We start from the raw sequence: 17,121 nt of genomic DNA, 5'->3' as shown, positions 1-17,121 counted from the left end.
TTAAGCTCCTGTTTAATTTTCAGATAGCCTGCAGTTTATGACCAACAGAAAAGAGGGATGATGCTGTATCACAGCTGTGTGCGTTTAACAAGGTATTGTATGCATGCCATGGCTGGGAGCATGTATTCTGTATGACCTTGTTTTTAGCAGGCTGAGATCATTGTGATGGAGATAACTTGCGTCCATCATTTTGCTACTCAGGCTTTTATTGAACTGGTGACAGCGAATGTTTGACCTCCGAGCTGAACTCTGCTGCGTAATCACTGCGGTGGCAATGAGCCCAGGTGAAGGAGAGGCCTCTGTCACCTTGTGGGCGTGCAGCAGATCAGGACAATACTAAATCCTGTTCAGAATACTAGGAGCACACTAGTGTCTTGAAATGTTTTAACAGCTTTTCTCCTTTGCTAAAGAGCTTTTTCTTGTTGAATTTATAGACAAATTATTGTGTGCAAATAAACCATAATGATGTAAATTACATTTAATTGCATGCTAAATGGGATAACTTCATATACTACTGCAAATTTATTGATCAATCTCTGGTCATATTAGATTAGCACAATTTGAAAATTATTATAACAGAAGTTTAGCTTAGCTGAAATTGGAATGTGCTTATTTCTGTTACATGGAAGTAACAATAAGTTGCAATGATCTTATTAATTTCACCCCCTGATAGGTTTCTTTTGAAAATAATGTCTATCAAACAAAGATTAAGAGATAAACAACCAAACTTGACGAATTACATTTTCTTCAGAATTTAGATATGATTTATACGTACAGCAAAAAAACACGATTTAGAATTAATCATATTATTATACCTACACACAATGCAGAATAGAAAACAGCAGTAAGACTGCATGATACATGTATTCTCCCTGTCATGTGCAGTTGGGCTTCCCTGATGTCAGACAGAATTGTCAACTCAAACTCGGTGGAATGGGCGTATTCAAAGGTCTGGACTATTGTACTTCATTCGCCCACTCATCCAATTACAGTGATGACTGCAGCATTCACATCTTTTTGGTGAAAAAAAAGCTTCATGGCCCAAACATTTTTTTTTGGAGGGATCACAGTGACCTTTGTCCCCTTTAATGTAATCACAAAATCTAAATGTATTTTCATATTCAAGTTATGTTAAAATCTTAACTGTGTTGGCAATAACTGTAATATGTAACTGTAATGATCTTAACAGCTGAAGGATAACAGGTGAATTATGTAAGAACATTTCTATCAGTAAGTAAAGATTCAATGTAATGCATAATATAGAGAGAATATACAGTTATAACTGAGATTGTCTTGTCAGCATTGTCCCTCACACCGTGTCCTGAACTTATGCTGATTTCTATAAATAAAAAGACTAGTGAATGCAGGATAACGAGTGTTATCTTAAAAAAGGTGCTGGAAGTATCATAAAGCTCAAACTGATGGATATTTGCACATCTAATTCTAGATTTAAGCATATGAATAAAAAAACTAAAAGCCTATAGCCACCACGCTATCAGCTGTCCAAAGCTATATTTAGTCACAGGAATGTTTGAGGAAGTGCTAGCATCAACATGACAATGCAAATGGCTGATGCAGTTAGCCTGCTGTTTTATATGGTAGCATGCTAACATTTGCTAATCGCCACTAAATACAAAGTACAGTTCAGTCTGATGATGATGATGATGATGATGATGATGATGATATTCCTTTATTTGTCCCACAGTGGGGACATTTCAAAAATCACAGCAGCGGTGCACATCAGAGCATCAATGAAAATAAATATAAAACACAAAACATAATACTAAAAAACTAAATACTAATACTAAATATACAGGGGGAAAATAAAGTAAAGTGCTGAGTAAAGTGCTGAGTTTGCCAGGATCTCTAGCGATCTACTGCAGTGTGTTGTGCAGCTGATCCTTCTGGAACTATTATTGTTTGTCCAGCATTTTATGGCAATCGATCCAATATTTCTGAGTTATTTCAATACAAAACTAAATGTTTAACATTGTTGTGGCCCTCGTGGAACACTGAACTCAGTTTGATACATAAACTGGGAAACATGAATGTGGCCACAATTTCATGGATTTTGATTCATGTGCACCTTATTATTCACGTTGTTGGTGGTGTTGGAGCTTTGGTATGCGATCAACAGAGAAGAAACAACCACATCCTAGAAAGTACAGGTGTAAGTTGAGTCACAAAGTTTTTTCCATCCAAAACAATAAAAAAATAGGCCAAAGAGGTTTCCAAATCTGCAATATGGAAAATGCAACAGCATACCATCTAAAGTGAAGATAAATGTTGAGTTAGTTATGGTTTTCCAGCTAGTTGTTCAGTAGGACACTTAAAGTGCAGCTTCACGGCCAAGTGGCAGTTGGTTTGTTAGTTGAGACCTGAGTGGACTGAATGCTGCAGGGAAGTGGCTGGAAGTGGCTGGAAGTGGCTGGAAGTGGCTGCCCTTTAGGAATAATAAACCACATCGAGTACGGATGCTGTCAGCCTCTCGTCCCATTTGCAGAGCACATTTAATTATATTCAAAGTCACATATGACCTTTAAAACCTTCAATCTCTTTCATATCAATTGTGATATACAGTATATGTTGTTGCATTTGATTTGAATACAGTAAACTCAGAGCTTTTTACATGGCTCTGCATACCTTTCCCAAACAAATATTAAGATCAGCCATTGTTGATAAAGTTGCAGAAAAGTACTAAGTATATTCTTTAAATCAATTTAGCAGTTAGTATGCAAACACAAGTTTTGATTGTGTATTTTCAAGAGAAGCTATTTCATTTTCCCCAAACCTCTTCAAATCCCTCCTCAACCTGCATTTGAACAGTACTGCATTAGGATATAAATAGAAGGATATCCTCATACACATTAATAGTAAAAGAGGTGTCACCTTTATTGCAGTAAATTGGACGAAAAAATGTGTGAACCCACCATTTTTTGAAATCCTAATTGCACCTGGATATCCCAAAGGTCCATTATTTATGAATGACACTCCCTCTGTGATTGTCCTGCTCTCACTTAGCTACATATTTCTTTTTAAATTATAGTCTGAATTATTCTAAACAGCATATATATGTGTCCTCCCCATCTAATAGGGAGGAAAGTGAATGCAGTTTGTAAAGTTCATCAGCTCACACTGTAGAGAGGTCTAACAATTATAGAACAGGATGACACCGATCAGTTCAGTGTGGATAATCTGGCTGGAAACATCCACACACAAGCACATCCAGCAGACTCAAATTCTTCTGAATTTACTCATAAAATGAAAGTTCAATGCCAACCTTTATATTGAACCATTCTCTTATTGCCATTTGTCAGAAAAACCAAGTAACCATATCATTAGAACCTTTTTCAGTGTATCCCCTGTGGAATTTTGGGCATAAAAAAGAAATGTAATATCCATCACTGTGCCATCAGTGTCTGACTTAATATATAATATATAAAATACAGTAGATGAAACTTTATTCACCAAAGAAAATGTTCAGCGATGAATTGACATTCTGTGCAAGATTTCACGGGATAACTAGCTACATTTGGTTTATAGTTCTGTAATTTTTATTTTTGCAGTTCCCTGAAAAAAACCATTATTAGTTAATATTATAAATTAAAACACATGTATTGATCCCTGGGGGGTAATTCACATGCGACACAGCAGCACATTTAAATGAACTCCACCTTTACCAGTTGTAACATAAGTGATGAACACATTAATGTATCAAAAATTAAGACACAATTATATAATATGTTTATTTTCTCCTGTAACGTGCCATTCAACATTATGAGTATTTTTTGTACTCTCAATAAATTCCGACGCTAATATTTGTGCAATCTCTTCACTTTTATTTTGATGCCATGTTTTTACCAAGATATAAAACAGACGTATTCCTTTAAGAGAGGCCGAGCCCTCTCTGCTGTGCGCAGGCGCAGTGTGATTCTGAGTCACGTGTCGTGAACGCGCGATTCCATTCCCTGACGGCAGCTTCAGTCCGGTGAGTTTGTGTTCAGTAACTTTCAGGGTGCTCGTGTCTCTCGTGTCGACAGGCAGCTCCACAGACTGCTGATGTTTACCTCGGAGAGTCTTTATAACAGCTCAGTGTCGGGAAGCTGCCTCATGGCGGCTCAAGGAGACTCGACTCGGCCCCGAGCACCGCGCCTGTAGCGAGCGACCCATAGCTTCAACTTTAGTGTCAACGAAACATGCATCACACAGGAGTCTTTCCCCTGTCCCGACACCAGCACACAGGTAGCTCAGTTTCACCTGTAAATAACACACATTGGTTCGGTTTCATATTTAGTGAACATAATCTAGACATATATTCACATTTACTGGGAAACGTAAAGCAGTTCAGTTCCTATTGTTGCCTGAAGTGTTAATTTCAAACGTCAGTGTTGGCTTATTGCATTTTTTTATTGATATGATGGTAATGTTTTATATTGGCTGATTAGACTATACGGATAAAGTTCCATGAAGTCTTTGTCAAATTACTTAAAAATCACAACACAATAATTTCATAAGTCTGCAACTAATGCTAAGCTAGTATTCCGTGTTACTTTTTAAAGCTTGTCTGCAGCTGCTGCCACAGCTGTAGTTGCTATCAATCACATCTGGGAAGATGCACTCTTAATTAAGACACAATTAATAATCACTCAGCTTAATTTATCTCAAATCTCTTTATCACCTTCCTAAATCTTTTATGCTTAAACTGTCACATCAGGCTGGTTTATGTAAACTGCAGCTGAAATAACACAGCAAGAAGCAGATGCCTTCAATACACACAAGTGGTGCTTAACAATATGATTGATGGGGAATATTTGATGAGTGTTTGAGCTATATGCCACATATTGCCATACATCACTCAGTCACTGCAGACTACTCAATAAATGACCAGTGTTGTCATATAAATCATGTGCACATGAGCTGAGGATTAGCTCTGGGGTTAGTTTGATTCTGAATTCAAATTATGTTATGTAATGAATTATAAATTGCTCAATATCTAAATGAGTCTGTCGTGGTTCAGTCATATTGTGGGAAACAAACGATCAAACTCTCTTGTTGAACCACGTATCTCCCACAAAACTGAAGGAGTTGAGTGTCCCTTCAAGGGTTGAGGAAATGCTTCTCTTTGATAGGATAAGTCAATCATACATATTCACTAGGTTGTCTAAAAGAAGACACTGCAACAAAGCTGAATATGTGGCTTTCACAGTTCAACAAAACCTTTAATATAACTTCATGTTTGTGGTCATCATGTGTTGATCAGATATATTCGAGGAGACTGTGTGTTGTGGTAGTGTTGAAGAAAACCTCTTGATATTGGATGAAGCTCTTGCATGGTGAGGTAATCACCAGTATTTACAATCTGCCCTGCTGCCTGAGGGCGCCACATCATAATGAGTCTCCATAAGTAATTCAACACCACTCAAGCATGTAGAGAAGAATGAAGGGTTGCTGAGCCGGGCCTCCGTAATGTATAATTCACTGTGAAATGTCCTTAAGATTGACTGCCTCTGCCCCGTCCCATAAACACTGAGCAGTCTGGTGAATTGCATCAAAACACAAAGTAGATAATCGGGACATTTCAAACTCCTCTTGTCCGGCTTCAACAGGTGTGGAGGATGAACTCAGGCCATGGGACCAGGAGGAAAGTCGCCACGCTGCAGCAGCATTTCAACAACACGGTGGCGTTTGACCCTGAAACACTGACAGAGATTCAAGGTATGTTTAATAAAATTCGAACATATGTGAAACCTTCGGATGGCGAGTGGTGCGTCCCCAACCCAAACGCCACTCTAAGCCACAGTGCAGAGGAGCACCACGGGCTGCAGGCCCTGAAGGCGTCTCTGAACGAGGTCAAGAACCAGCTCAGTGACAAGAATGTCCACGTCTGGCATCAGCACACCAACTCCACCAACCGGGCCGGGAAGGTGATCGGCGCCGTGCGCTCCGCTGCCAACGCGGAGCTCTGCACTCAGGCCTGGTGCAAGTTCTACGAGATCCTGGGAACCTTTAACCTCCTCCCAGAGGAGGCCCTTCGAAATGGAGAGCTGAACACAGTCCACCTGTGTGAAGCTCCAGGGGCTTTTATAACCGCTCTGAACCACTACATCAAAACCAGCGAGACCACGCGCTACTGTGACTGGAGCTGGGCCGCCAACACTCTCAACCCGTACCACGAGGCCAACGGCGGCAGCGCGACGATCTTCGACGATCGGTTGGTCGCCAACACGCTCCCCTGGTGGTTCTTCGGCTCGGATAACACGGGCAACATCATGACCCAGAAGCATTTGCTGGAGCTGCAGGCGTTCGTGGCGAACATGCGCAGGGTCGACGTGGTGACGGCAGACGGTAGTTTTGACTGTCAGGAGAAGCCAGACGAGCAGGAGGCGCTGGTGGCGTCGCTTCATTACTGCGAAGTCACAGCTGCGCTGCTGCTCCTGAGCCCCGGCGGCTCCTTCGTGCTGAAGATGTTCACTCTGTACGAACACTCCTCCATCTGCCTCCTCTACCTGCTGGCCTGCTGCTTCCACTCCGTCAGCGTCTTCAAGCCGGCCACCAGCAAGTCGGGCAACTCCGAGGTTTACGTCGTGTGTCTGAACTACGACGGCAAGGAAACCGCGAGGCCTCTGCTCTCCAAGCTGATTCGCAACTACGGACCGCACCTGGCCGACCGAGAGGCACTTTTCCCGAACTCGCTCGTCCCCGAGTCGTTTCTGAAGCAGCATGAAGAAGTGTGCTCGTACTTCCACGCGCTGCAGCTGGAGACGATCACAGAAAACCTGCGACTGTCTGAAGAAACGAGCTCCGCACAGAGGCAGCGTCTGGACTACATCAGGGACTGCACCGCTCAGGAATACCTCCAGCGCTTCCAGGTAGGAGGCTTGTCGAGGCCAGTCCGGCTGGAGGCTCATTCTTGACCTATTGAAACCAAAGCTACACATTTTTTTTTCAAATATAGGGTCAATCGGTAGCTGTTCTCAAGCCTTCGGTCATAGCACACCGTCTTCATTCGCAGATGGAGTTTGCCCAGGATAAAATTATAGTTGTTGGGCTTTTCTTTCTACGGGATTTATTGTGCATCGTCGGCTTTAGCATTAAGTGCGGGGACAATTTTAAGTCTTCAATTCATTTGAGTTTTAAGTCCTTCTGCATGTATTGAGAAATGTGGCCAGAACCACTGCAGAGCAGTGACGTCTTCATGAGTACCCAACCTGAACACGCCGTAATAACAAGTGAACCCACGTTGTGGCTTTCATTTGGTTCATTTTAGATTTTAATTGGTTCATACAGTATTAGAACAATAATGTTTAAGCAACTTTCCGGGGGGGTTTAAAGCAATAGAAGCTTTAAAAAAGTTGAAAATTGAAGATGATCATGTGTCTCTGCGTGTAGGTGGCCTTCCTTCCTCGGAGCCGATGGATCTCTCGAAACACGGTGAGTCCCGCCTGCTGCAGCGCCTCATCGGGTCGACCTCTGGGACAGAAGAAGCAAACAGGCTCCTTCAATGAGCGCATGGAATTGCAAACCTTGAGCTGGAGGGAGCGCCTCAAGAGTGGTTGCCATGCCGCCGCTTGGGTGCAGACGCACCGCACCGAGGCCTTGGGGACGGGCTGCGTTCTGGAAGGACCCCTGGCCGGGTGTCGCGTGGCTTCGTGGTACGTTATCGTCGGAGCTGCACTGCCCGCTGTCAGTAACTCCGCCTTCTGCGATGGAGGCTTGTTAAACCACTTGAATGAAGCCCTGCTGGACACGGCAGCAGACTGGACCCGCCCACCTCCCTGTGACTTTTGCCATGCAGTTAGCACGGCCTCCGTCTTGTCCGATGTTGCAGGTCTTTGCACCTTCACCGCTGACGGTGATGGGAACAGAAAGCGCAGGCGGTGTTTGGTGTTTGGCGGCCGCTCGGTGTGGGATGCCAGCGAAAGCCAACTGGGGGATTTAGTCTTAACATTTTCTCCAGAGCCTTCAGCGCCTCCAAGAGGCTGCAGCACGCTGCACGACGGGGATCCGCTGTACCAGCAGCAGCTCTTGGGTTGCGTTGCGTTCGCCCTCCAGACTCTGAGCTCTGGGGACGCCCTGCTGCTGCCGCTGTTCTCCGCCTTCACCCGGGTCACCGCAGGCGTCGTGCTCTGCCTGCACGCGTGTTTCCGCTCGGTCACGTTCAGGTGCCCGTCCCCCTGTGGCGTCGTTGGGACGGTGCTCGTGTGTGCTGGTTTCTGCCCCGAAGCTGCTGCACGACTACGCCCGGTTCTGACTGACGTCCACAACTGCATGGGTCAGCTGTTAAGAGAAGCGGAGGACTCGGGTAGAGATCTGCCATCTGGGCACCACACTCAGGTTCTGCAGTTTGTCCCCATGGAGGAGCTGCTCACAGGAGGACTAACTGAGTTCCTGCGCACCATGAACTGTGAAATCATTCAGCAGGAGCTGCATTTGCTCATGCGATCCTAGTGCAGACGAGTGAGCTCAATGTCAGCAGGAGCCACATGCATATTGGCAGACTTCACCTCAAGGGCATGGATAATAAAATGATGCTTGTATTTTAAATCCGTAAAAGCCATTTCACACAGTCGACAGATGTCCCCCACTCTTTGTGGTGTTTTATTGTGCTGGGAATTTACCATTTTTAAGGTCATTGCTCGTCTCCCAATGTGCAAATGTCCCACCAGAACAAGTTCCTCTTTTGTAAGGGCACCGTTGCTACATCCAGGACGACATGCCCTCCAATATGAATGCGATTGGTAAACAACAAACAGGCCAGAGCATCTTTTTCCCCCCTCAAGCAGAATGATAATGTGTGCATCCAGACCGTCCTCCCGCGCTGACACAGTGCTGTGGACATGTGGAGCGAGACTAAGTGAGCTGTGACTGCCTACAAGCCGTCACGGTCCGTTCGGTTCTCCGTGGCGGTTTTTTCCAGCAGTTAGTCACTGAATCATTTTGTATGCTGATATCAAGAGTGCTGCACTCATTTAGCATTGCACTGCTATAACATCGTCAGGATCAAAATTGAGGCTGCACAACCAGAGAGCGTCTCTTTTGACTCTATGCATCCTTATTCTACGTTAAAACATCAAGTGACCCCACAAAAGGTTCTTACTGAGTCTACTTTCAGATTAGCATACGACCGAAATGTACAACCATAGAAAACAATAGGAAATGTGGTAAAAACAGAATTAGAGACTATCGGATTAGACTGATACCTTTTTTTTGTTAATACATTTTAGCTAATGTATAGTTATCCCAGATTCATCGGTATCCGCTTGTATGTCGATTGATGAATAAGAAATTGCTGAATCAGGACACGTCTGTCAAATGTAGTCAAGTTTTTTTGGAGGTCTTCCATACATCTTTGATCATGGCTGAAGTTTATTAATTCCAAAGTGAAGATTAAGAAGAAAATGTCGGGCCAATATTGACATTTAGAGAAATAAAGATTTACTCTTGAGACAGGATTGTGAAATAACATGAGTTAATATCCAATCAAATGAATGTATTATGAATGAATAAGTTAACATTTTTTTTTCAAATTATTTCATGAATTGTCAGTTCTTTTATATATTTTTTTAGTCTGCCTTTTTAACTTTTTTTATTAATGACAGTTTTTATATATTTCTTTTTTTAATGCTTCTGAAAAATAAAATGGTCAGTGCTCTGTGATGGTGACTATTTCTTGTTTACATATACATGTTAGAAAATTTGTTTTATTTTGCATTCAAAAAACTTACAATGATTAGTATTCAAAACTGATCACAAAATATTGAAAAGCCTTTGATCTGATTTATTTGGCTTTTGAAAACTCAAATAGAAAATTCAAAAATAAAATATTAGAATATGAAATAAATACAAAAAGGGTATTAGTAAAATATTAAACAAATCTTGAATTAACTAAAATTAACGAAACACCTTGTAGGGTTGACAAACACTCCAAACAAACTCAGCTGTTTTTTACTTTTTTTTTACTTGGTCTAAAATTATATTGAAATTTTATGATAGATTTTTTTTTTTGTAAGTAAGCCATAGCAAGCAATTATAAGAAAAAAGGCTAATATTTTTCAGTTGATTTGTAAAATCCCAGAATGCATGACATTTTTGTTTTTTTAATTGCATTACAGAAAATAAAGAACTTTATCACAATATTCTAATTTTCTGAGACAGTCCTGTACACTTATATATTCCAGATAAAATAGTCAGTCAATCCAATCAATGTATCATTAACCTGCAGGTTGAATAAGGTAAACCTTCCCTCCACCAGTAAAGTCATTTTTTTGTGCTTTTTACATAAAGTGACTTACTGTTCAAGAATGAAATCGTTTGTGTCCAGTGAGAAAAACCTTCTATTCCCATTTAAAAGGACAGCGTGTCTGGAGAATGATCTCTGACCAGAGGGAGGGTCTGGCTATAATTATATACAATGTTAAATAAGAAAGCTAAACAAGGTGTTCCATCTACTCATTATCTTTTTCCAGGGGATTGAGGGTCTTCTGTTTGTTTCTTCATTGGTTGATGTTATTCATTTATGTTTAGTGTTTCCTGATTTTATTTTGAAATCTCTACCTCCACTTGTGTCCCATCTGGTTTTACTTCCCTTTTCTTGCCTTTAGCGGGTTTTCCCGCCTTTTGATTGCGTCTCCCGCCCTCATTAGTTTCACCTGTGTCACCAGCCCCTTCATGGCCAGATCTTCTGCTCACCTGTTCCCACTTCCCCATTAGCCAGTGACTACATATACCGGCCTAGTTCATGTGATGGTGGTCAGTCTGTAGCGCCTCGGCACGCTGTTTTGTAAACGCACATGTTTCATTGAGGGCTTCTCTCAACACAGAGGGTATTGTTACGAAGAAATGACACAAAGACAATATTAAAGTTATAAAGTGAATAAAACTAAGAGATAAAAGAAAAAAGATCCACTCTTTCTAAGGAGCTTTTGATAAAAAAAAGAAGTAAAAAAAAAAAAAATCATCAAGTCCAACGATAAGACTGATAGTTTCTTAGTTTCAGCTCCATGTTGTCAGATTTTCTACCGCTTTGCTCATCCAGAGGTTTATTGGGTCAGAAGTAAAGAAGAAAATGATTGTGCTCTCTGTGATTGTATGAATAATATTGCTGATTTTATCATGTTTAGTGTGTCCGTGAAGACTTGGTATGGATATTAATATGCATGAACACATGACATGTAAAAATGTAGATGTACAATTAGACGCATCCGCACTCTTTTTACTTTTTAGGGGTCCAACCGGTTTGAACAGATTTGAGTAAAGTAAGTGTTTGAGGCGGTTTGAAGAGGTTTTAGGGTGAGCCTGATGCAGTAGCGCTGCAGTGGGAAATGGACAACTGTATGGTGGACTGCAGGTGAACAGTATGCTGGCTCAGCCTGCTGTTTTAAAAAGTTCTCCAGTTCTTGTCAAAGATTATGAAATGAGAAGTAGTGCGGTTATATTCTGTGGCATTGTGAGATAATGTTATAACTGTCTTTTTCGTCACGTCATATCTCAGCTGCTTTACTTTGTGTAATGCAGACATTAATGGACGTGGTTGGTAGATTGTTGCACAGCTCAGCATCTGTGAATCAAAAGAAGATGGAGACTTTCCTGCAGCATGCCTTCACCTCCAGAACCTGCTCATGAAAAACTGACACGAGGTTGGTTGTTGAGAATGAAGCGATTCAGCCTGCAGGAGGTTCACTTCAGTGAGGCAGCACTTTGTGTTCTAGTGTAAACCAGGAGCTTAAATAAACCACGTACAACAAAAGGTGACAATCTGCCTCTAAATTATACAAAATAAGTCATTATATAGCAAAATATCCTTAGTGTTAAACTATCGTAGAAATACATGCCATCCATTGATATTAATGATTATCCAGCAAGCAACACTTCAGCCTTATGCATTTAATAACAGTACATAGTTTTATGTTTTGTTGTTTAGATTTTATTTTTAAGGCAGCATGGCAACATAAAACTAATGTATAATCTCACCATTGAAGATCAAAAGAGAAATACCTCTGATCGTTGTGCCCTGTGTTTAGTCCTGATAAAGATTAGATTAGATTAACTAACACCCGTATCACAGAAAACTCACCAAATGATATTCATTAAAGTTAAATACCTCCAGAGTTCCTGGTGTTTTGATTTTGTGGATTAGCCTACAATAGAAAACGGCATCCGAAAAAACACTTCACAAAACCCTCTCTTCCGACAACAACCGCCAATATATTAGGCAGATTAATAAAAATAAATTATTTCCATATATATTGTGTCCATGGAGTCTCTTTAAAATGTCAGCGTTATGTTGGAAGTTATTTATGTGTGTTTGTGTGTGTTTGAGTCTGTATCTATTCACATGGAAATAAACCAAATATTAGAAACCACATTAAAGCTGTTCACATGGAGAAAAAAGTGAAAAGAAAGCTGATGATGAATCAGATGCATATTGCCAATAATGGACCTTCAGGTGAGCAGTGAACTACACGGCAACAGCACATACACATTGGTATAAATGTGACGAAAAAATACAGATGCTTCACACAGCTTTGAAAGGCCTGCTGCGTACTAACTATTCATTTTTTTCTCCAGGACTTTATAAAGGGTTTCAGGTTTAAGGAAGTCTAGTTCAAGTTTAGTTCCTCATTTTGGGACATGAGTCAACCGTTAATTAGATAGATAGATAGATAGATATATACTTATACTATAATTAAACATAATAACAAAAATATCCAAAGAGATAAATGAACAGAAACGCTTCAGAGTTTGTCGACATCGCAATTGATTTAACACTTATTTTGGTTGCTAGCCAGCATTAAAGAAAACAAAAACGCATCATGTCCGACCCTTGTTGTGCGCTCGTGACCATGAAAGAGTCCAACTGACATAAGACTCAACTTCCATTGTTGGCAAACTGATTCAACGCGTAAAAAGGACTTGATGTAGATTATTCTGGTCGCTGAGCCTCCTTGTTGTAAACAAAAAACTAAAAATAACTGAAACAGAAAAAAAAGCTGACACCAAATCCTCCAGCATTAAGTCTCTCCAGACAGCCACTCAGCCAAGAGCATCATGGGAAATCTTTTGGCTCTTTGTGTGGCACGGACAAAAAAGTCCCAAAAATAAATCGTATTCTGTTCTCTTGTCTCTTGAGTTAGAGAATATTGATCCCACTCAAGTTAGTTTGATGAATATGAAGTTATAGCCATGAGCTGGTTAGCATAGCGTAGCATGAGGGGGAAACTAAAACACTGTGACATGAGGCATTTTAATCTGGTCAGGTCAAACCTGTGTGTTTGACAAACAGATTCAATGTACCTTCATGCTATCTGGTCAGCTGATGCTGATGTTTCTGCCGAAGCAGATGTTCCGCCAGATGCTGCGCCAGCTTTGTCGTACATAGAGAAGGTCAAAGTGAAGAAGGGAAGAGTCCTCTTTCTGTTTTAGCACGCGAGTGCCGTGGCGGTACGGATCGGTCCGCTGCTCCACCACTTTGCTCTAAAAGATCTCAACATCTACAGGAATGTTGTCCATACAGACGTTCATGGTCCACAGAGGATGTATCCTGATAGGGATCCCTGGGCTCTAGCGCCACCATGAGGTTCACCTGTGTAGCTCTGAGTGTTTTAACAAGACAGGGTCAAAACAAGTTCAATTAAAATGTGTCCACTTTGTCAAATACCAGCAACATAATAACAGTAATGCTTCGTGCTAATTAGCAAACCTTTCTTTCGAGATTTGTATTAGCTTTCCAGCGCGATGACAACTTAGATAGTGAACGTTGTACACGCAGTGACATTTTAAGCACGTTAAAATGTACCTAAAATCATGACTGCTTAATCATTTAATGTCTGTCGACATTATAATACATCAACAGAAATGAACAATGAGTTGTGAAAGAGAAATACATTTTACATATCATATTTCTTCGTGAGGGACGATTGTTTTAAGATAGTAGAGAGTTAATCTGTGTACAAAATACATGTCGATGATGACTAATGTTTCAGCTCCAACAGAGTAAATCAACACACCACTGAGCAATCACAGAGAACATCTGTTCTCTGTCACAGCGACTCTGCAGCGATGCAAACGAGTCGCTCTCTTTCCTCCTGCAGCTGCTGCCTGACAACAAACCCGGTTTGTCACTCTCACGGGCGAAAGATGGATCATCTGAAAACGGAGAGAAGACAAATCAATCTCTGAATTAGAAAAAGAGATATGGGCCATATCACATCTGGCGCAACAGACACAAACAATCTTTTATAAATGACTGCAATTTAGATTATAAACGGGGATATGAACACAAATGAAAAACATTTTAAGGGAGAAGTTACTGTCATTTTTTAAATATACAGCCAAAAGCAAAGTCTCCTGAGCCCTGCAGAACAATTACTGGTTAAGATGACGCTCAGCTATTTTCTGCCGTTTAAGAGGAAATGTAAAAATGAAAGATAAGTACAAATAAAACTGTGAAGATGTAATCCAACCAAAATGTGATGGGTTGACTTGAAATAATAAGATAGAAGCTTTCCTGCTTATCAACTGACGGCTGCAGGTAATGTTTGAAGTGATACGTATACTATTATATTAATCCTCGAGGCCTGACTGATAGAGAATACACAGTTGGAAAATCTTTGGGAGGGAAGAATTAATGAATCCAACTTTCATTTACAGTAAGGCCGTTTGGTTTTTAGTCCTTAATGAGGTTGTAGATGCAGCTTGAGTGTCCGTAGTGACAAATTAGAAACTCGTCGGAAGAGAACAAAAAGATTTGGAGTTACAAATCTTTCATTGTGGCTCATAAACAACAGCAACCAATTAACCTCTGACACTCGGCCAGAATTGGAGTGTCAGTCTTGTCGATTTTTGGAAATACTGCAGTTTAGTTCCAGTTCTTATGGCTTATTTTATGGATTGAGTATGTAAATCATGCTGGATAGTCTCAACCTATTGCCAAAGCACAATGGTCTTTGGTTTTGTCTTCTTAAAATGCAAATCAGATTAATTCTCTTGTCTAGCGCTCCTGCTCTAGAACCACGAAACACAAACTCTGTGATACTCGAGCTATGAAGCTGCCCCGAGATCATACGATGTATTAACATGAAATGTACTGGGGCTTTACAGTGTTTACCGGCTATTTTAACATTTTCTAAACTATTAGTTGACTATTTATTTTATTGAATGCATCTGCAGTATTATTTCCGTATGTTACATTGGACGAAAAGGTTTTCAAAAGGTTGCTTACATTTACATTGTTTTAGCATAACAGGTTTAAATGAGCCACACAACTTTTTTTATTTATTCCTTATTATTTAAAAAAGAAATATTTTTGCAGAACATGTCTCAATTTCTACCTTTGTGGTCAAAATTAAATGATTCTTCTTTTGTATTTCTTAAACTTAGAAATCACACATAACATGTAATTAATTAAATGTAATAGTATAACAATACCAATAATTACAATATTATGAATAATAAATCGAGACTCAAAGAACCAACTTTGGATAGAATTACAAAGTCTCAATAAATAACCATCACAAAGAGATGACAGCACATCAGTTCTTGGTGTTAATTAATTTAACAATCACAGTTACAGTATGAATGAAGGTCCGTAGCGATGTGCTTTGCATTGAGAAAGATGAATATTGCATCAAAAGGTAAAAGCTGGTCTCAGAATAGACAGTGTTGTTTTAGTTTGATGGACCCATAAAGTGACGGATGGATTTCTATCTGCAGAGCAATGTGAGGTTATCACACTGTGCCGTGATCCTGTTCAGCAGCACGATAAAAAAAAGTGCAACTTGTGTTTGTCCTACTGGAAAACAAACTCCAGTGTATGTAAAATGCTTAGATAAGGCAGTTTGGAGCCACACCTTCAATGCAGGTTCTAAACTCCTGATGTTATTAAAAGCTGACATGATGTTGAAGGCTGTGGTACTAACTCAGTGCTGCTCGTCATAACCTCATGCAGAATGCAAATACTGTTGAATCAAATCAACACGATGCAAATACATGTATCAGTGTTTGTGTGTGAAAGGGTGGACACAGACACATGTCTCGTACTGAGTTCACTCAAGGTAAATTTGTTAATGAGACATTTTAGTACTCTGTAAATCACATCTTTATGGATAAAAAAAATTTCGATAGAAAAAAACATATAAAAGGACGGCATTTAAAGTTTGAGACGTCAACTTTGTGTGTGTAAGTCTGCATATTTACCTGTAAAATCCAAAATGTTAATCTGCTGTGGATAAAACCCGCCTGGCCTCCATTTACAGCCAGCAGCTTGCACTTTGAGCTCATTGTGTCATATTCTGTCCAAATTAAAAACACGATGGAGCCAAAGCTTTAAATGAGCAGCTGCCAAACACAGTGTGTGAAGCTGCTGAGTGTCTGTTGGTCACGCACGCTCTCCACCAGTTTGGCAGTTAGCCCCGTTTGGCCCGCAATGGGTTTTAAATCAATTTGATTGATTTGTTTCAACACTTGTAATCACGGGGATGATTCCCTACTCCAACCACGGTTATTTCTCTTCGACATTAAGTTCAATCACAATCAATGGCTGATAGATCCGTTCTTTTTGCCAGTTTTGTTTACTAGACACTCGTGTCTCTCTCTTTTTGCACGAAGGCACATCGAAAGACCTCTGTTCACTTCTGAGTTGAATTGACTCCATAAAAGGGATTGCTTAGAGAGAGGTGGGGCAGAAGGCACAAATCAGGCCTCAGGGACAACTTGTTTTCGGCATTCAATATGTGCAAACACACACACACACACACTCAAACACACTCGCACACACACATAGCTGAGGATATGTTTGCTCAGGTATGTATACTGCACTTTCATATGAGCTTGTCGAAGTGCTTGTCCACGCTTCAGTGCGTTTGTTTACGGCGACCTGTCAACACAATGATTCATCACAGCTCTCGGCTCCTTTACTCTCCCTGCATGTGTGTGATCCACGTTTCTTTCTGCACAGAATTCACTTTTTTTCTTCTTTCAAAAAACACTTATGATGAAGAGTGGTGGTTGCAGGTCAGCAGAGGGCAGGGCATCGTGAGCCTTAACTCACTAAATGTGTGTGAGGTCAAGCACTTGCTCTATGACAACCTGGAAACCCCCGTCCACATTCGGTTATGTAATGGT

General features: G+C 40.7%; 1 protein-coding gene across 2 annotated transcripts; it reads left to right on the top strand.

Annotated features, from left to right (window-relative positions):
• Positions 1-3,960: 3,960 nt before the first annotated feature.
• cmtr2 (cap methyltransferase 2) lies at positions 3,961-9,657 on the top strand. 2 transcript variants are annotated; one of them, XM_056412571.1, is made up of 3 exons: positions 3,961-3,988; positions 5,607-6,869; positions 7,390-9,657. In XM_056412571.1, exons 2-3 carry the CDS (start codon positions 5,616-5,618, stop codon positions 8,446-8,448), a joined length of 2,313 nt encoding a protein of 770 aa, XP_056268546.1. In that variant the 5' UTR covers positions 3,961-3,988; positions 5,607-5,615; the 3' UTR covers positions 8,449-9,657. The 2 variants fall into 2 exon arrangements, with proteins under 2 accessions (XP_056268546.1, XP_056268547.1); XM_056412572.1 differs by lacking the exon at positions 3,961-3,988 and adding an exon at positions 4,025-4,242.
• Positions 9,658-17,121: the final 7,464 nt, after the last annotated feature.

The sequence above is a fragment of the Pseudoliparis swirei genome, chromosome 4, assembly GCF_029220125.1.
Source record: "Pseudoliparis swirei isolate HS2019 ecotype Mariana Trench chromosome 4, NWPU_hadal_v1, whole genome shotgun sequence".
In the NCBI taxonomy this organism is placed as follows: domain Eukaryota; kingdom Metazoa; phylum Chordata; class Actinopteri; order Perciformes; family Liparidae; genus Pseudoliparis; species Pseudoliparis swirei.
The sequence above is the reverse complement of the archived record's forward strand: the minus strand, read 5'-3'. Positions and strand labels throughout refer to the sequence as shown.